Raw genomic sequence first — 21,610 nt, forward strand, 5'->3', positions numbered from 1 at the left:
ATGTATAGTTTTCTTTGTTTCTTATCCAATGCGAGAGAGAAATATAAATCAAGAGTACTATTTTATTATGATCTATTTTCCTAATGTTCACAGGAACATTTTGAAACAGTTTTTTTATGTATACACCCAAAACTGGCAGCGCTAGTCCGAGAGAATGATGGTCTAGAATAAGTATAGTGGTACCATTCACGGACGCAGAGAACACAGCTCGAGATGGGCGATAGAACTATTCTCTCGAGGTTCATTTGCAAAAAAAGTTCATCCGTCAAACAAAAAACCAAAAGTGTCAACAACGGGAATCGAACCAGAGACCTTTGACAAACCAATCCAATGACTTAGCTGCCTCGGCCACCACAGCTTGGTGACCAAGGAGAAGTCAGAAGTCGATGTATGACACTTGTTGGAGATTTATTGATTCAACTAACGAATGAACTCATTTGTTATGATGGTGTGAGTTGGTACCATTATTCTATCGATTTTGGCACTGAGCCCTCAATAAATTTTGAGAGAACGATTATCTCGACTCTGAATTTTGGGTGTAGGCAGAAAAATTTTAAAATTGATACAATACAATTCGATAGTTATTTGTCTATGAGCTTTACATTTTTTAACATTAAATTTGGTTTAAGATATTTTTTTCCTGCCCAGAGCAAAATCGAGATTTTTTAAGTTTTTCTTGATTACTCGTAACTGGATCGACAAAATTGGATGAAATTTTAATGGTTATACGTTAACATTCTATACAAACTAACGCCGGTTGAACCAGGTGGAAAAATGCATGGTTGCAGAGAAATTTAATTTTGAAGACCAAAAATTATTATTTAATGTTTTTGTCCTTCGGTTTTGGTCGAAGTAGAGGGGAAAGGGAAAGGAAAAGGGAATTAAAAAAACTAAATTTGAAATATCAAGTCGTTAGGCGAAAAGTAACAAAAAATGTGGAATGTTGCTAAATATCAACAAATTTTCTTTAAAAAAAATATCTAACGCTATTTCTATGCGGACCCAAAAATTCAACATTTGTAAGAAGATAAATGAGTATTTTTTTGATTAAAAATATATTTTAATAACAATTGTGCTATTCTGAATAGTTTTCAATCGATTTTACATTTTTTTTTATTTTTGCTAATAATAATTTGTTTGCCCTTATTTTTTTTTTTTGAAAATTTTGCAGGTAGGGACTTGGAATAAAACTTTCAAAGTCCTTATCATTGAATTATTATTCTACTAGTTTTTTAAGAATATATCGTCCATTTATTGAGAAAATTTTTTGTTTAGCAAATTTTTCTTTAAAGTGTTAACACTTGTCGATAAAGTTCACATTTTTTATTGCAAAATATAAGCTTTTAGAGTTCATAAATGTTTATGATAATATTTGTTATTTTGTAAATGTTTTATAATAAAAAGGCGAGTTTAACAAATGGGAAAAAGATAAAACGTTAAAAATGCAGATATCCAACTCCAAGTCAAGCAAAAAAGTTGGTCCTATTCACAAATGCACAAGATTTCCCGAAATAAAATTACGAATGTTTGCAAAAAGTTACATTTCTGAAAAAATGCTCTTCTGGATTACATCGAATTTAAAACTGAAATTTCATCGTAATGAGCCAAAATGTGAGCAATAGCCTCACATAATTAACTCTTTACGGTAAATCGGTTATATTTTTTTCAGGTACATTTGGGAGCACAGCACCTTTTATGTTAATTTTGTCTAAAAATTAAACAAGTTATAAATGATCATTTAAAAACACTGGAAAACATTGAGCATTCTATTTAAAACGTATTTTATAAATTTATAGTTTCAAAATGGCAATATGTTTATTGTTAGATATATTTTTTTTGTTGATAAAACCAAAGTTGTCAGAAGCACTTACCAATTGTCCAATTGTTTACAAAAATGTTTTTGTCGATTATTTTTGATCGAAACTTTTTGTTTCAGTCCAGACTCGACTATCCAAAGATCTCGGAAAAAATCACTTCCGATAATCGAATCACCAAAAAAATTTCTTATTTTTGATTGTCGCGTAAGTTTGATTTAGAATTAATCTAAAATGGCGGTGATGAAATATTGAACAAATGTATTTTGTAAATTTATAGGCAGTCAACAATTCAAATTTAACTATAGTGAGGTCACAGAACTTGAATTTAATGTTAAAATCAATAAAATAAAAAAATACGAAAAAAAATCTCTTCATGATTCGATTATCCGAAGTCCCACACAACTATCGGGTAATTGAACTTTGGATAATCGAAACTTCGGATAATCGAGTCTGGACTATATAGATAAAACAGTTTTCTTACTGAATAAAATTGTTAAAATTTGAAAAGAATGTCTGAAGTTGTATTTTGGGTCATTTTCAATCCAGAGACATTAAAAAATTAGCTAAATGATAAGATATACAGTTTGTAACAACCCAAATCAGGGGTTTAGGACAAGTGTCAGAAGGGAGAGGAACTGGGGGTTTCTCATATCTTCAAATTATGGACGAGTTATTAAACAAATTGCACATGTTTAATTGTAAATTGTTAAGGCCTTAATCCCAGCAATTTAATGTTCTTGATCGGATTTGTAATAAAGAACAATTTGCTAGTTAACACTTTTTAACAAGTCAAGACATTAAATGAGTGAGTTTTCAAAAAGCCGTAAGAGCCACCGCGACCTCTGACACTAATTTTCGTTTTTCTCGAAAATGAAACAAAATTTCATTTATTTTAAGTTTGGGGCACTTGAAGGACGTGTAGATGAACAATCTCGAGCATTTTTGATTTTGGTTTTTCGTAAGTAGATGGAGTACCGATGCAAAAAGGACTTTGTTTACCAAAGGCTCTTACGGCTTTTTGAAAACTAATCCGATATTTCAGGATTTAAAAACATACACCGATTCCAAACTAAAGTTGAACAACTTACTCTAACTGCAACGTGATCTTATTTATTAAGTTTATGATTTAGAAAACTCAATTAAGTTTCAAATCTTTACAGAGACATATTATAACTGTCTTGATCATAACTTGAAACAAAACAAAAATCAAAAAACATCCCTAACTCACAATGCAGAGGGACTCTCGGCGAAGGTCTCCTCTTCTCTTGAAGCGCCGTGCAGCCCGACTTTGGCCCGGTCATCCACACACAAAAATGAACCCTTCCCAACCCTCGTACCCCACCACTCCCACCATGCTTCCAGCAACTTCTGTGTGTACAAACATACACATTATTGCAACTCGGTTGCACCTTCTACCGCGAGAGAGTTTATGCTCCCGGCATGGCGCAATCTCTTCTCCCTTTTCTCACAAACCCTCGAATCTCTCAGTAAAACATAAAACTTATCGTTTTTCGCGATTCTCGCGGTTCATTCACGAGAAGAGAGATTGCATGAATTTCCACTTTACGGGGTGCGTTTTCTCTCTCACACACAGATGGAGAGAGAAATTTCCTGTCCAAAGGAAAGGAAAACCAAAACAAACTCCGACGAGTTGTGCGGCGATGACGATGTCTGGCCGGTCTCTAGGTGCAGCATCTTCTCTGTGAGATTGTGTATGTGTTTTTTTTTTGCTGGATGACAATCGCGATATGCAGCGCAGTGACTCATGTTTATCGCGAATGACAGTGATGTGCAGATGGAACGCAGCAGATGGAAGTTATATTTGGTGATGTGAACATTGTTATAAAAACAATAAAACTAATGGATTCCTGCGTATCAGAATTTTTGTAAATTAATCAGGAGGCATAACAGGTCGTACAATAATTAAAATTAAGGAAGATTTTTAAATTTTAAAACCAAAGTACCTATGTGATCTGTGACCTGAACTTAAATTACGATAATTTCATAGTTCAAAATTTGTGCAAAAAAAGTAAACAAGTAGCTTTAAAATGCTTTGTCTATGTTTTGCATACAATTTATGTTTATGTTCGAGTCTAGACTGTATTTCAAAAATACGCGGTTCATACATTTGCAGACAAAAATGCACTAAGATCACATGAAAATTATTCGGGCTCTTTATCTATTGAATCCTAATATTTTTTAAGTAGCAGTTGCGTTTTATTGTTAATAATGATTCTAAGTTCATAGACAATTTTAAGGTTGTAGATGGTGTCTTTCACTTTTGAGGCAATGACTGTCAATGATGGTTCTGAATTCAGGGTCCAGAAATAGTAAATTGGAATGTAAAAATAATCACTTTATGTAAAACGCTTCTACAAACAACACAATACACCTATTTTTTAACTGAAACATTTTGAATCAAGGTTTGAATGTTTTTCTAAAACAAACATGGCCGCCAAATGGCCGATCGGGAATGATGCCTTTCAGAGCCTTAAGTAGGTATCATACATAGATTAGAAATATCATTCAAATTGAGAAAAATAGACAAAATTGGAAATGAGATACTATTGAAATCTTGGTATTTAAGAAAAAAACTGATTGAAATTTTTATGATTTTGTTCAATCTTGGAATATTGACGCATCATTTGAAAAGGGATCAACGAATTTTGACAGATGGAACTATTTCGGAAATTCTTGGGCTTCAGGCACCATTTATTTTTACAAAATTCGATGTGTTAAACAATAGCTGCCTTTTAAATCACTGAGTTTGTAAAATAGTAACCTATTGCGTGGGATTCCAGAATATATATGAATATATGAATCATATATGAATTAAAATTTTAAACAAGAAAAATAATGCAACTTGTTTGTTAAAAGCTGAGGCTGGTGGATAATTTTATTTCAAGCTTTCGTCCCTCTCCCTCTTTTCAAAATTTCTTTTGAAAAACCAAGGGGCAAAAAAAAGGAACATAGCACATTTCATTGAAAAACTTGTAAAATCAATTGTAAACTATTAAGAATACATTGTATAACGTTAATTTTTATATTTTTCATAAAATAGGGACCAAAGACTGGAAAAGGACAGAAATTTTTACAACATAAATATTCTTTATAAATAAAATGATATTTCGCCCATTTTTAACAGAAGCAGAACTGTAATAATATACAAAGAAAAAAGGGCATGAAATAAACAAAAACCCATTTTTTTAAATTACTATTTTCAAACGAATAAGTCCAATGCAAAACATACAAATTCGTTGAAAAACCCAAAAAAAAAATCCTCTAATAAAAACAAAATTAAACAAACATTGATAATTGATTTAAAAAAAAACAAGTTATTAAATGCTTCACGTTCGCCATAACCATTACAGAAAAAGTATTCTCCAGCGATTGTTATCAAGCCTTCTTTAGAATTCCACCAGCAAAAGTCCCTCGAGTGCGGTCACGTGGGTGTATAAGCAGTGTTGTTCGGTACATGTTCTGCCCAGACGCCATGTCAACGCGGGGATTACTGCGAACTCGCAGTTCTTCGCCTGCACACAACCACAAAACGCCATTCGAAAACGAAACTGATAAGAACCCCGAACGGCAGCGGAGAGAGTACAAACATGCATAAATATGCGCAGCAAATAACAGCGAACGCAACTTGTACCACGATTGTAAACAAGACCTTCAGGGTAATGGGGGCATTTTTCGAACAATTTGACTTGTTTATGAATTTTTTGCATAAATTGAAAGATTTCGATTCAATTACCCTAACCTCCAAACAAAACAACAACATTAAACCTTGCGAAAATGAAATCAACAAGTACCGAGGCAGAAATAAAACAGGATTTCCCAAGCCATATCCCAAGAAGTTATGATGAATGAAGTCCCGGCTCGAGTTCATAAATCTGTTCGCCCACGCACCATGAGAAGAGCGTCGCGCGGAATTATCGCGAGTAAAAGTTTCGCTCAAGTCAGATTTACGACGCACGATATCGCCCCTCATAAGTGCCTTGTTTGCGCAAAATGGGGGGTAATTTAAGCATAATTTATAAATTTAAAATGTGAAATTTGATGAGTTATGAAGAGGTTTCTCACAAAATGAACAATTCATCACCCAAACTCAAGTAAAATTGCATTTCGAAAGCAAACAAAATGTCCACGTGACCATTTCAAAGCAAAGGGAGAAACACGTGCAAATATTTACGATCGTACCATGACTGCAAAACTGGGACCTGGGATGACATTTAAGGACGGAGAGAAATCCCAGAAATCCCGAGGACTGTGCACGCGATAAAAAATTAATGGAAATATGTCTCGTGGTGGTGGTACGAAAAGTTGAGCCGGGAACTACTCAAACAAAACTGGACCATGGCAGGGCGGATGAAACTTTCTGATAAAACTGCATCGCAGTGTGTTTGTGGGCGAACTTCGTACTTTGTGTGAGTGTGCAACATTTCCCCTTCTCCCTTCCAGAATGATGATACATCAGACATATTGCACATTCTGCTTTCCGTAGTTTCCTGTCCTTGTTTGCACACACACAGTTTTATGGACTCGAACATTTTATGAGATAAAATTACGAAGGATTAGGGAAATGACTTTGTCCGAAACTGGACGACCACCGACTTTGTTTATGTTTGCTAAATATCCCTCTTAATCCTGTTGAAATGTGATGCGAAATTTGGGAATTAATTTTAATTTAGCATTTGTGATAGTCAAGGCACGAAATCGAAAAAGGGCTCATTTTCGTGTGTCTAACGGCAAATCATGTAACAGGCCAGGTTTTGATGGATCTAGACTTAATCGACCCCACTGAGTCCGAAAATCGCGGTCACGAAGCCGAATTCCTTAAGGAAAGCGAGATATTCAAGATGGCGACCAATATGGCGGCTATATAGAGAAGTCAACAATATCACAGTATGAAGGTTGTCGACGTGTCGATTTTAACTAATTTCGGGTCGCTGAACCCGAATATGACCATGAAAATCGGTCACGGCGACCCAGTAGCGTGTAATTCAAGATGGCGTCCAATATGGCGAATAGTGAATCTTCAAGTATTTTTAAACAATATGTAACAGGCTTGTGACCGATCAAATTTAACTAATTTGGGGTCGCTGAACCCGAATATGACCATGCAAATCGGTCACGGCGATCCAGCAGCGTGTAATCCAAGATGGCGTCCAATATGGCGAATAGTGAATCTTCAAGTATTTTTAAACAACGTGTAACAGGCTTGTGACCAATCAAATTTAACTAATTTGGGGTCGCTGAACCCGAATATGACCATGAAAATCGGTCACGGCAATCCAGCAGCGTGTAATCCAAGATGGCGTCCAATATGGCGAAAAGAGAATCTTCAAGTATTTTTAAACAACATGTAACAGGCTTGTGACCGATCTAAATTAACTAATTTGGGGTCGCTGAACCCGAATATGACCATGAAAATCGGTCACGGCGATCCAGGAGCGTGTAATCCAAGATGGCGTCCAATATGACGAATAGTGAATCTTCAAGTATTTTTAAACAACGTGTAACAGGCTTGTGACCAATCAAATTTAACTAATTTGGGGTCGCTGAACCCGAATATGACCATGAAAATCGGTCACGGCGACCCAGCAGCGTGTAATCCAAGATGGCGTCCAATATGGCGAATAGTGAATCTTCAAGTATTTTTAAACAACATGTAACAGGCTTGAGATCGATCAAATTTAACTAATTTGGGGTCGCTGAACCCGAATATGACCAAGAAAATCGGTCACGGCGATCCAGGAGCGTGTAATCCAAGATGGCGTCCAATATGACGAATAGTGAATCTTCAAGTATTTTTAAACATGTAACAGGCTTGTGACCGATCAAATTTAACTAATTTGGGGTCGCTGAACCCGAATATGACCAAGAAAATCGGTCACGGCGACCCAGCAGCGTGTAATCCAAGATGGCGTCCAATATGGCGAATAGTGAATCTTCAAGTATTTTTAAACAACATGTAACAGGCTTAAGACCGATCAAATTTAACTAATTTGGGGTCGCTGAACCCGAATATGACCATGAAATGCCGAGCTTCCGTGGCCGTGAGGTTACGGGTTTCGCCTTGTAAGCGGAAGGTGATGGGTTCGATTCCTGTCTGGCTCGGCAAAGTCAGTTCCCTTAAAAGAGTAAATATGCTCACTGGGAATACTGACCGGTAGGGGATGGGTTTCGACTAGCGGCGTGCTGGGTTTCCAATCCAGAGGTCGTGAGTTCGATTCTCGTACCGGGATGATGAAGTTTGATGAAGTTTAAATCGGTCACGGCGACCCAGGAGCGAGTAATCCAAGATGGCGTCCAATATGGCGAAGAGAGAATCATCAAGTATTTTTTAACAACATGTAACAGGCTTGTCACGGCGACCCAGTAGTGTGTAATCCAAGATGGCGTCGAATACTTTTAGATTCTCTCTTCGCCATATTGGACGCCATCTTGGATTACACGCTACTGGGTCGCCGTGACCGATTTTCATGGTCATATTCGGGTTCAGCGACCCCAAATTAGTTAAATTTGATCGGTCACAAGCCTGTTACACGATGTTTAAAAATACTTGAAAATTCACTATTCGCCATATTGGACGCCATCTTGGATTACACGCTACTGGGTCGCCGTGACCGATTTTCATGGTCATATTCGAGTTCAGCGACCCCAAATTAGTTAAATTTGATCGGTCACAAGCCTGTTACATGTTGTTTAAAAATACTTGAAGATTCACTATTCGCCATATTGGACGCCATCTTGGATTACACGCTCCTGGATCGCCGTGACCGATTTTCATGGTCATATTCGGGTTCAGCGACCCCAAATTAGTTAATTTTGATTGGTCACAAGCCTGTTACATCTTGTTTAAAAATACTTGAAGATTCTCTCTTCACCATATTGGACGCCATCTTGGATTACACGTTCCTGGGTCGCCGTGACCGATTTTCATGGTCATATTCGGGTTCAGCGACCCCAAATTAGTTAATTTTGATCGGTCACAAGCCTGTTACATGTTGTATAAAAATACTTGAAGATTCACTATTCGCCATATTGGACGCCATCTTGGATTACACGCTCCTGGATCGCCGTGACCGATTTTCATGGTCATATTCGGGTTCAGCGACCCCAAATTAGTTAATTTTGATTGGTCACAAGCCTGTTACATCTTGTTTAAAAATACTTGAAGATTCTCTCTTCACCATATTGGACGCCATCTTGGATTACACGTTCCTGGGTCGCCGTGACCGATTTTCATGGTCATATTCGGGTTCAGCGACCCCAAATTAGTTAATTTTGATCGGTCACAAGCCTGTTACATGTTGTTTAAAAATACTTGAAGATTCACTATTCGCCATATTGGACGCCATCTTGGATTACACGCTCCTGGATCGCCGTGACCGATTTTCATGGTCATATTCGGATTCAGCGACCCCAAATTAGTTAAATTTGATTGGTCACAAGCCTGTTACATCTTGTTTAAAAATACTTGAAGATTCTCTCTTCACCATATTGGACGCCATCTTGGATTACACGTTCCTGGGTCGCCGTGACCGATTTTCATGGTCATATTCGGGTTCAGCGACCCCAAATTAGTTAATTTTGATCGGTCACAAGCCTGTTACATGTTGTATAAAAATACTTGAAGATTCACTATTCGCCATATTGGACGCCATCTTGGATTACACGCTACTGGGTCGCCGTGACCGATTTTCATGGTCATATTCGGGTTCAGCGACCCCAAATTAGGTAAATTTGATCGGTTACACGCCTGTTACATATTGTTTAAAAATACTTGAAGATTCACTATTCGCCATATTGGACGCCATCTTGGATTACACGCTGCTGGATCGCCGTGACCGATTTTCATGGTCATATTCGGGTTCAGCGACCCCAAATTAGGTAAATTTGATCGGTCACAAGCCTGTTACATCTTGTTTAAAAATTCTTGAGAATTCTCTCTTCGCCATATTGGACGCCATCTTGGATTACACGCTCCTGGGTCGCCGTGACCGATTTTCATAGTCATATTCGAGTTAAGCGAACCGAAATTAGTTAAAATCGACGCGTCGACAACCTTCATACTGTGATATTGTTGACTTCTCTATATAGCCGCCATATTGGTCGCCATCTTGAATATCTCGCTTCCCTTAAGGAATCCGGCTTCGTGACCGCGATTTTCGGACTCAGCAGGGTCGATTTAGCCTAGATCCATCAAAACCTGGCCTGTTACACGATTTGCCGTTAGACATGCTATTTTTGGGTTTTTAGCCTTGACTATGATACCTCTCTTCTCGAAATCGACTGAAAATGATCATCTACGTACCTTGTTGAGAAATTACTGTAATTTCCAGTACCGTTACGTTCAAATTTGATAAAGATCGACATACCTGAAAAGAAAAACCGAAACAAAGAAATATGTTAAAACGCATAAAATTATGTTGCACCTTTAGTCATCACACGAGGTAACAATTTGCACATTAAATTTCCAGCTGAAACTGGAGAGCATAACATCGCATCCCACCGTGAATCATTTCCATTTATAATGCAAATCGACGTCGTCGTGCTATCATGTCGCACCCGCCATTTTGACGTTCCGAGAAAAACGCGTTTTAATGTTTGACCTTGAATAAACAAAAACGAAAGCACGCAATGTAAACAATAACAAACACGTTTTGTTTGGCTGACCATTCTGTGCATTGTCCCGAAGTTTGGTTGAAGTTGGTTGCTGGAGTCCCGAGTTATAATTAAAAATGACTACGGTAGTCTAGCTTTTACACGGATAGAAATCCTGTCCGTGTGTTTAAAAACATTCGTCGATAGAATCGAAAACATTGAATGTTGTCGATTTTGAAAACAAATTTCTCGATTATGTTAACAATGTCGACGAAATCTGCGACTTTGTTGCCTACATTTCGGCGTCGGCGCCGTTTCGTGTGTTAGAAATATCGACCACAACGCTAAGCAGTGATGACGTTTCGGGACTTTGTTTTTTTTTTTTCGCTAACAGATCACAACAAACTGTTTGGCCACTCAGTCGCGTCGCGCCGGGTTCCCGGGCTGTATTCTGTTACCGTGGCCGAGTCTTCCCGGTTTCGTGAACGTTTCCGGTGTTTTGATTAATGCTACAGTTGCGATTGTGAAATTCGGCAAAGCGGCCGTAGTTTTGTGAAACAAGAAGAATCGAAAAGATCTGGATCCGGGTCTTATCAATGGCCTGTGAAGAAGTGCTTTTGTCGAACTATGTGATACTTTTGAACGCTGTTTTGGATGGCAAGTTTCAGCCGGAACAACCCGAATCAGCCAAGTGAATATTATAAAGTGGCCAGCACCAACAATTCCGGGACTGCTCTATTATTGTTTCATCAAACTCGGCCCGTTCGAGCGGACGCAACATGTGGTCAAATTTGGAGGAATTTTGAAAAAGTGAGGTAAATTTATTGTTAGCTTTGTTTGCTCTACCACTCAACCAAAACCTCCTTGAATATTCCTCAACCACCAATCTAAAAATCTAAAAATCTAAAAATCTAAAAATCTAAAAATCTAAAAATCTAAAAATCTAAAAATCTAAAAATCTAAAAATCTAAAAATCTAAAAATCTAAAAATCTAAAAATCTAAAAATCTAAAAATCTAAAAATCTAAAAATCTAAAAATCTAAAAATCTAAAAATCTAAAAATCTAAAAATCTAAAATCTAAAAATCTAAAAATCTAAAATCTAAAAATCTAAAAATCTAAAATCTAAAAATCTAAAATCTAAAAATCTAAAAATCTAAAAATCTAAAAATCTAAAAATCTAAAAATCTAAAAATCTAAAAATCTAAAATCTAAAATCTAAAAATCTAAAAATCTAAAATCTAAAAATCTAAAATCTAAAATCTAAAAATCTAAAATCTAAAAATCTAAAATCTAAAATCTAAAAATCTAAAAATCTAAAAATCTAAAAATCTAAAAATCTAAAATCTAAAATCTAAAAATCTAAAATCTAAAAATCTAAAATCTAAAAATCTAAAAATCTAAAAATCTAAAAATCTAAAATCTAAAATCTAAAAATCTAAAAATCTAAAAATCTAAAAATCTAAAAATCTAAAAATCTAAAAATCTAAAAATCTAAAAATCTAAAAATCTAAAAATCTAAAAATCTAAAAATCTAAAAATCTAAAAATCTAAAAATCTAAAAATCTAAAAATCTAAAAATCTAAAAATCTAAAATCTAAAAATCTAAAATCTAAAAATCTAAAATCTAAAAATCTAAAAATCTAAAAATCTAAAAATCTAAAAATCTAAAAATCTAAAAATCTAAAAATCTAAAAATCTAAAAATCTAAAAATCTAAACATCTAAAAATCTAAAAATCTAAAAATCTAAAAATCCAGAAATCTAAAAATCTAAAAAAAATGAATTTTTGAATTTTTGAATTTTAGAATTTTAGAATTTTAGAATTTTAGAATTTTAGAATTTTAGAATTTTAGAATTTTAGAATTTTAGAATTTTAGAATTTTAGAATTTTAGAATTTTAGAATTTTAGAATTTTAGAATTTTAGAATTTTAGAATTTTAGAATTTTAGAATTTTAGAATTTTAGAATTTTTAAATTTTAGAATTTTAGAATTTTAGAATTTTAGAATTTTAGAATTTAGAATTTTAGAATTTTAGAATTTTAGAATTTTAGAATTTTAGAATTTTAAATTTTAGAATTTTAGAATTTTAGAATTTTAGAATTTTAGAATTTTAGAATTTAGAACCTAGAATTTTAGAATTTTAAATTTTAGAATTTAGAATTTTAGAATTTTAAATTTTAGAATTTTAGAATTTTAGAATTTTAGAATTTAGAATTTTAGAATTTTAGAATTTTAGAATTTTAGAATTTTAGAATTTTAGAATTTTAGAATTTTAGAATTTTAAATTTTAAATTTTAAATTTTAGAATTTTAAATTTTAGAATTTTAGAATTTTAGAATTTTAGAATTTTAGAATTTTAGAATTTTAGAATTTTAGAATTTTAGAATTTTAGAATTTTAGAATTTTAGAATTTTAGAATTTTAGAATTTTAGAATTTTAGAATTTTAGAATTTTAGAATTTTAGAATTTTAGAATTTTAGAATTTTAGAATTTTAGAATTTTAGAATTTTAGAATTTTAGAATTTTAGAATTTTAGAATTTTAGAATTTTAGAATTTTAGAATTATAGAATTTCTAAAATTCTAAAATTTTAGAATTTTAGAATTTTATTTTAGAATTTTAAGAATTTTAGAATTTTAGAATTTTAGAATTTTAGAATTTTAGAATTTTAGAATTTTAGAATTTTAGAATTTTAGAATTTTAGAATTTTAGAATTTTAGAATTTTAGAATTTTAGAATTTTAGAATTTTAGAATTTTAGAATTTTAGAATTTTAAATTTTAGAATTTTAGAATTTTAGAATTTTAGAATTTTAGAATTTTAAATTTTAGAATTTTAGAATTTTAGAATTTTAGAATTTTAAATTTTAGAATTTTAAATTTTAGAATTTTAGAATTTTAGAATTTTAGAATTTTAGAATTTTAGAATTTTAGAATTTTAAATTTTAGAATTTTAGAATTTTAGAATTTTAGAATTTTAAATTTTAGAATTTTAGAATTTTAGAATTTTAGAATTTTAGAATTTTAGAATTTTAAATTTTAGAATTTTAGAATTTTAAATTTTAGAATTTTAAATTTTAGAATTTTAGAATTTTAGAATTTTAGAATTTTAGAATTTTAGAATTTTAGAATTTTAGAATTTTAAATTTTAAATTTTAAATTTTAGAATTTTAAATTTTAGAATTTTAGAATTTTAAATTTTAAATTTTAGAATTTTAAATTTTAGAATTTTAGAATTTTAGAATTTTAAATTTTAGAATTTTAGAATTTTAAATTTTAGAATTTTAAATTTTAGAATTTTAGAATTTTAGAATTTTAAATTTTAGAATTTTAGAATTTTAGAATTTTAGAATTTTAGAATTTTAGAATTTTAGAATTTTAGAATTTTAGAATTTTAGAATTTTAAATTTTAGAATTTTAAATTTTAGAATTTTAAATTTTAGAATTTTAGAATTTTAGAATTTTAGAATTTTAGAATTTTAGAATTTTAAATTTTAAATTTTAAATTTTAGAATTTTAGAATTTTAGAATTTTAGAATTTTAGAATTTTAGAATTTTAGAATTTTAAATTTTAAATTTTAAATTTTAGAATTTTAGAATTTTAGAATTTTAGAATTTTAAATTTTAGAATTTTAGAATTTTAGAATTTTAGAATTTTAGAATTTTAGAATTTTAAATTTTAGAATTTTAGAATTTTAGAATTTTAAATTTTAGAATTTTAAATTTTAGAATTTTAGAATTTTAGAATTTTAAATTTTAGAATTTTAAATTTTAAATTTTAGAATTTTAGAATTTTAGAATTTTAGAATTTTAGAATTTTAGAATTTTAGAATTTTAGAATTTTAGAATTTTAGAATTTTAAATTTTAGAATTTTAAATTTTAGAATTTTAGAATTTTAGAATTTTAAATTTTAAATTTTAGAATTTTAGAATTTTAGAATTTTAAATTTTAGAATTTTAGAATTTTAGAATTTTAGAATTTTAGAATTTTAGAATTTTAAATTTTAGAATTTTAAATTTTAAATTTTAGAATTTTAGAATTTTAAATTTTAGAATTTTATTTTAGAATTTTAGAATTTTAAATTTTAAATTTTAGAATTTTAGAATTTTAGAATTTTAGAATTTTAGAATTTTAAATTTTAGAATTTTAAATTTTAGAATTTTAGAATTTTAGAATTTTAATTTTAGAATTTTAAATTTAGAATTTTAGAATTTTAGAATTTTAGAATTTTAGAATTTTAGAATTTTAGAATTTTAGAATTTTAGAATTTTAGAATTTTAGAATTTTAAATTTTAGAATTTTAGAATTTTAGAATTTTAGAATTTTAGAATTTTAGAATTTTAGAATTTTAAATTTTAAATTTTAAATTTTAAATTTTAGAATTTTAGAATTTTAGAATTTTAGAATTTTAGAATTTTAGAATTTTAGAATTTTAGAATTTTAGAATTTTAGAATTTTAAATTTTAAATTTTAGAATTTTAAATTTTAAATTTTAGAATTTTAGAATTTTAGAATTTTAAATTTTAGAATTTTAGAATTTTAGAATTTTAGAATTTTAAATTTTAGAATTTTAGAATTTTAGAATTTTAGAATTTTAGAATTTTAGAATTTTAGAATTTTAGAATTTTAGAATTTTAGAATTTTAGAATTTTAAATTTTAGAATTTTAAATTTTAAATTTTATAATTTTATAATTTTAGAATTTTAGAATTTTATAATTTTATAATTTTATAATTTTATAATTTTAGAATTTTAGAATTTTAGAATTTTAGAATTTTAGAATTTTAGAATTTTAGAATTTTAGAATTTTAGAATTTTAGAATTTTAGAATTTTAGAATTTTAGAATTTTAGAATTTTAGAATTTTAGAATTTTAGAATTTTAGAATTTTAGAATTTTAGAATTTTAGAATTTTAGAATTTTAGAATTTTAGAATTTTAAATTTTAGAATTTTAGAATTTTAGAATTTTAGAATTTTAGAATTTTAAATTTTAAAATTTTAAAATTTTAAATTTTAAATTTTAGAATTTTAGAATTTTAGAATTTTAGAATTTTAGAATTTTAGAATTTTAGAATTTTAGAATTTTAGAATTTTAGAATTTTAGAATTTTAGAATTTTAGAATTTTAGAATTTTAGAATTTTAGAATTAGAAGAAAGAATTTTAAAAAATTTAGAATAAGAATTTTTGAGTATTAGATTTTTTTTATGGTATGACATTTATCTTAAAATTTTTAGGATTTAGATTTTTAGTTTTATAAATTATTTTATATAGATTGTATTATTTTTGGTTTTTGACTTTTTTTGGGTTTTTCGATGATCGTATTTTTGATATTTAAATTTTTTTTATGGTCTTTATATTTTAAGTTTTTCGGATTTATTTAATTTTTAAATTTTTAAAGTCTTAGATTTCATGATTTTTTTTTAATTTTTTTACAGGTTCCCCAGCCGATGCTGGGAGATTGTGAGAATTGTTTGTTGATGTCCAGCTCGTGCCATTCGATGTGGTCAAATTCGATGACCATAATCCGTTGCCGTTGTCCAGAGACCGCTTCTATGATTTTGGCCGATTGCGACGTCGTCGTCGGCATTAAACTAAAACCGGATCATCTCGAAAAAGGAAATTTAACTCCGATGTGCAGCAAGGTGAGTTCATTTCAAAATATTTAGATGATATCCAGCCTAAGTGTTTTCCATTTTCAATTTTAATACAAAACGCCGAAGGAAAAGGCGGTTTGGCAGAATACTCCTGCGCGTCATCCTACCGAGGACGATCCTGACGCTCAAGAACAAAACGAAGAAACGGGAACGGGAACAGCTGGATCGTATACAACTGATCGAGCCTCATTTGGACCAGCTATGGATATCACGTTCGACGGATAGGAAGAAACAAGCCATGATCAACGTCCCGCTGGAAACTCTTGGTGGCAAGGAAAAGCTACTGGGATTTTACATAAACGGACTTTTCATGCCCCGACGTGTGTCCCAATCTGCCTCTGTGAAATTGGTCTGCTAAAAGTAAGTAGTCTTCAGATGTGTTCAAGTTTCATCAAACTAATCATCTCTTTCCACAGGTCAGAATCAAACTAAACTGTGACGCCAAGGAGAAACTTCCCACCTGCCGATTGTCAAGGCGCCCGCCTTTTGCTCAAGTCTGACCGACCGTAATTCTTTGAGCTGAAGCTGCGCCCGACGTCCGACCGCGCCGGATGTACGTCAACTGATTGGCTCTAAGTGCTGATCCTAACGGCAGCGGGTAAGATCCACAAGCTCAAATTCTTTTGCACAATCTCTAATCTCTCTCCCAATCCAACCAGCTCTGATGCCTGATGCACGTTCATCATGACCACGAACCACCTGCTTACGCTGCGCAAATACATTAGGGACGAAATTAACCAAGATTGTAATCCACATTACTCCTACATCTTAGTGTGAATTAATTGTAGGTTCAAAAACGAAAATAAAAGTATTTTTTTGCGAATAAACTGTTTTCTGATATTATTTACCATTCCGAAATTGTTTTGAGCTATAACGGTCAATTTGATAAGCAAAATATCGACGCTATATCGATACTTTGCAAATTGCATACATTTCGGCGCATTCAGACCAAGATAGTTATGTTGACGAAATCGACAACATTTTTTATCGATATCATTGCAAATGTTACCGGACGACTGGTCGAAAACATTCTGAAACGAATTTTAGAACGAATCGACAACAATGTTGTCAATTTCGCGGACAGGATTTCTATCCGTGTACGTGCGTCAAACGCATCCTGACCTGAAATCCCTTTGGCCTTTGTCGCACTTACATCAATTTTCAGGGAGTGACAAGATAGCACGACAAGATTGAAACTACTTTCATATAAAAAGTGACAAAAAATTTCGGAGCTTTTTTGGTTTTCACAAAATGGCGTTCTTAACTCAATTTGGCCCAAAATGCACGTACGACAAGTTAGCACGACGGCGACGAAATGGGTTGCAACTGTGTTACTCAACCATGTGAAGTTGAGGGGGGAAAGGCAAAATATTTCCTTATTATGTCCCCAAGGCGAATGGCAAACATAAAAGTGTTTTCGTTTTGCATGGAAAGTGGAGTGGAGCATCGCATTGGAGTAGGAGAACTACAGTGTGGGACTGCAGCAAGTCCAACGAGGATGGAACAATGGCAGGATAATGTGCGTGATCCCAGGCTAAAGGAAATTGGCGTGGGAGGAGAGAAATCGATGAGCGTTGAAATGGTATTGACTGTTCGAGGGAGAATTGGATGGATTTGCCGAGCATATGGGAGTAGGGACGATTGTTGTTTGTAGTAGGATCGAAATGGTGGCTATGAAAGGAATTGAAGAGTCCCTTACAATCTGCTTATCATAAACAGTATTTCAAGGAGTATGAATGTTTTATACGCGTGCAAAAACTTGAAATTTCCTTGTTTCAGTTCAAATATCGTTCAAAAACGCAGTATGATGATTTAGGAGTAATAATCAGAGTTTTTTTTGTTTCAGAGTTTTCAGCGTTTCTTGTTCGAGGTAATCATATTAGAAAAAAAATCCCGTGATCAGGGTTGCCAGGTTGCCAGATAAATCTGGGAATGCCTGATTTTTCAAGTGTCTGCCAGAATAAAGATACACTCTTCTCTGTGCCAGATATTGCCAGATTTTGCCAGATTTTTCACTTTATGCCCATTTTGAACAATTTTTCGGTTAAAATGAACGGATATAATTGAAATTAGAATGTGTACCTATTTCTTAAATAAAATGCAAATTCAACATTTTTGAGGCCTTAAATTCAGTTAAACCATCAGAACTCTGCAAACTTTTGAATGAATTTATATCCTCCTCCCTTTCACCATTCGAATTTGTTAGATTATCGTCTGCCAGATTTTTCCAGATTTTATATAAATACATTGCCAGATTTTTCAAATTTTGACCTGGTAACCCTGCCCGTGACCCATGTATCGGTATCGGGGCCGCATTTACAAAGCGGATTTAGTGATAACATTTCATAGGTGTCGTGGTAAGGTCAAGTTTGTGACGATCCACTACCTTTCTTTACTAAGTAATCCATTCCAGAAGGAAAAAGATAACCAGTTGTGTAGGTCCGAGCCGGGATTTGAACCCCCATCTACCGCTTACGAGGTGGAAGCGTTACCACTAGGCTACGTGGCTCGGTCAAGGAATCGTATTTTTAAGTAGAGATTTTCAAACATTTAGGTACTTTTCGAACAATTTCAACAAAAATATTAAAAAGTTGACTCTTCGAGTAATTTTTGACCAAAACGTACCTCAACTTTAGACAGCTGCCAAATTGACAGGATTTGTTCCAGGAACGAGATTTTTCAAGTCATCTTAATATGTCCCCTTTCAACCCTCTACAACCCAACCACGTTTTTAGACGAGCTTCGATCTAAATAAATCCCCAACAATTAATTTAAAAAAAAAGGTTAAAAAATTTCATTTTTTTAGGGGTCACATTTGGCTGTGTTTTTAACTAACATTTCCTATATTTTAAGTAAAAATAAGTATGCAGTAATTTTTTCAGTGTCCCAGACTATGCCTCTACGCATTTTTTTTACAATTTAAATGATAATGGTGCCATTCTAGATTAGAAAATGTGAAAAACAAACAAAAAATTGAAAAAAGACTAAAAACATGAAATAATTAGAAAGGCAAAATGTAATGACAGGCGGTGGTAGAATAGGCTAAATACTACCAAAAGCAAAGATTAAATAAACAAGATAAATGCATATTAAAATACTAAAAATACAACAAGATAAACATAGAGAAGTAAAGTTTTTCTAAGAACAAAAGTTGATCAAAATAACCTCCTGAACACAGGAAAAATCAAAATTTTCGAAAAAAACTGTGCAGTAGACGGTTAACAGAATTTAGTTTCATTGAGAAGAACCTAAGAAATGATGAAATCAGTGAAAAATCACTTTTGCCCAATCTCACCCCAGACCCAATGTCACCGCCACTGAGAGTACATTTTGTTGGTTGAAAATGCAAACTGGCATCAATAAATAAACAATAAACAAAATTTGATCAACGAGTTAAAAAATTCGAAATTTCAAAATTGCTCTCAATAATGTGAGACTTTTAATAAACAAATAGTGATCCAGGAATCGTGAATTTCGATTCATTAATTTGTTAGTAACTGGATTCATTTTTGCGATACTATTCATGATTACATGAATTTTATTCATCAATTGCTAGTTAAAATTTATGAACTTTCGAGTTCTATTTGTGATGACAAATGATCAACAAATACTTCAAATATTTAACGATTTTAAAAGCATGACGAAAATTAACGTCGTGAATACACAGCAAAAAAAAGTAGTAATCCAGCTGCATGTAACAGGCCTGGTTGTAAAATAAATGTTGCATTATTTTATGAAACTCTATGTAATATTACACCCTGACATGTGTAGCCCATCAGTATGGGAAACCTACTTGACCGAAATGTCAAGCTCATATATGCGTTTATCCTTTCCATTCTTCATCGGTCTGATGGCCGAGCGGGCAAAGGCGCCAGTCCGTACTGTTGGTGCTGGGTTTGAATCCCGTCGCTTATAACTTTTTTTTGTGTTTACAAAAATTGTACATGCAGTGTGTAATATTAAGTGTCTTTTTGACGAAGGTGATGTGCATGCGATTTTACCATCGATTTTTTTGCTGTGTATTTGTTCGAGAATTGACAAAATACTTTTGTCATATTTTCATGTCAATTGTTGCGGATTTTTATGAACGAAATTCTTAAACTCGTTTTTTAAGCATTATTTTCATATAAAAATAAGTTAATTTTAGGCATAATTTTCCTTTTTTATGGCAAAAATATCACAAGATCCTTTAGACATTATTATAGTAGCATCAGAAAACTGAAAGCCTGAAAGCCCGACCATGGTAATTTTAAGAACATTTGCTAAAAATGCTGCTTATTAAATTAACTGTGGCTTTTTGGTAAAAGTAAACGCAAATATGGTAAAATGTACCATACTTCCGCAAAATTGCATGGTAGCAATTATAAAATCATTATCATTCTATCCGTATTGAAAGGTTAAAATTACCATACCGCTCTCGACATAGTAAAACTGACTGCGTTAATCAGTCAATCCAAGCACGGAATGTTTTTAGCAAAAATACGTCGGTGCGTGTTCTCAATTTAACCCTGCAATATGGTAGCAGCTACCATGGTTGGGTTTTCAGTGTAGCTATACGTCTTTTGATGATCTGTGCCCAATATAAAAAAAAAGTTTTGAGAAATCTCATTTGATCGAAAAACGGACACTGTCACTGTCACAGAAATGTAACAGGCAGTGTTGGAAATGAGTGGTAGAGAAGCTATCAAATGATTATCTCTGCACCAAAACCATCCGAGAGTATAACGACCGTCACTATAGCTTGAGGGATCTCTTCTTGTGATTCCCAGCGATGTTATTCTCTCTCTATAATCAAAAATAAGCGCCGCCAGTTCGAAGAAAGCATCCGAGAAGTGCTTATTGTCAGATTGCGCCTCAAGTTCTTTCTTGATATTAATTATAGCAGTACTTTCGAGAAAAAAAATACTTTGTAGCTTTATTCTCATTTCAATGCGGTTCTCAGGTATTCCCATCCTCAATTGCAAAGAGTAATTGCAATATAAAAAGAAATTTAAATCAATTTGCTACGGCGGTAATCCCATAAACCACACCTCTGTCAAGCCTATTAAGCCTCTCATAGTTCACCAACTTAACCACCGTTCTGGATACAATTGAAGTTGTTGGTACCTAGTCTAAGACAAAGACCATCTGTCGAGAAAAACGCGCAGAGGTTTTGAAATTTATGATTCGGGACCCTTAACTTTCAGCATCCTGCGAGCTACTTACTCAGCTCATGGAACCCAACAGGAACTCTTGTTTGGCACTGTTAGAAAATCTACTTAATTTATATTTTAAATTCTTAAAAATAAATATGACATTCATTCAAATTTCATTTCAAAAGAAATTTCAATTAATACTTCTTTAAAATAAAATTTCTTTAGAGTGTCCTAAATGGCACTAAAATGCATTATAATCGCTGCCCATTATTCTTACTCAGAGCCACCGGTTATTAAATTGCTGTCGCTGTGCTCAAAGTTTCTTTTGTTATCCCCCCCGCGGGGAATGTCATTCTGGGGAGACATTTTTTCCCTTCTTATGGATGACAGCTCC

The 21,610-nt window shown here is 32.1% G+C and overlaps 1 protein-coding gene across 1 annotated transcript; it reads left to right on the forward strand.

Annotated features, from left to right (window-relative positions):
* The first annotated feature begins 15,770 nt into the window (after positions 1-15,770).
* On the forward strand, positions 15,771-16,892 carry LOC119767637. Its single transcript, XM_038256642.1, has 2 exons — positions 15,771-16,069; positions 16,133-16,892. Exons 1-2 carry the CDS (start codon positions 15,875-15,877, stop codon positions 16,304-16,306), a joined length of 369 nt encoding a protein of 122 aa, XP_038112570.1. The 5' UTR covers positions 15,771-15,874; the 3' UTR covers positions 16,307-16,892.
* Positions 16,893-21,610: the final 4,718 nt, after the last annotated feature.

This window comes from Culex quinquefasciatus, chromosome 2 (assembly GCF_015732765.1).
Source record: "Culex quinquefasciatus strain JHB chromosome 2, VPISU_Cqui_1.0_pri_paternal, whole genome shotgun sequence".
Classification (NCBI taxonomy): domain Eukaryota; kingdom Metazoa; phylum Arthropoda; class Insecta; order Diptera; family Culicidae; genus Culex; species Culex quinquefasciatus.

Excerpts from the sequence above, each read along its gene's own strand:
- LOC119767637 (XM_038256642.1), top strand. The coding sequence starts at position 15,875 with ATGCTGGGAGATTGTGAGAATTGTTTGTTGATGTCCAGCTCGTGCCAT. Across the intron at positions 16,070-16,132 it reads TAACTCCGATGTGCAGCAAG|TACAAAACGCCGAAGGAAAA; the intron begins GTGAGTTCATTT and ends TTTCAATTTTAA.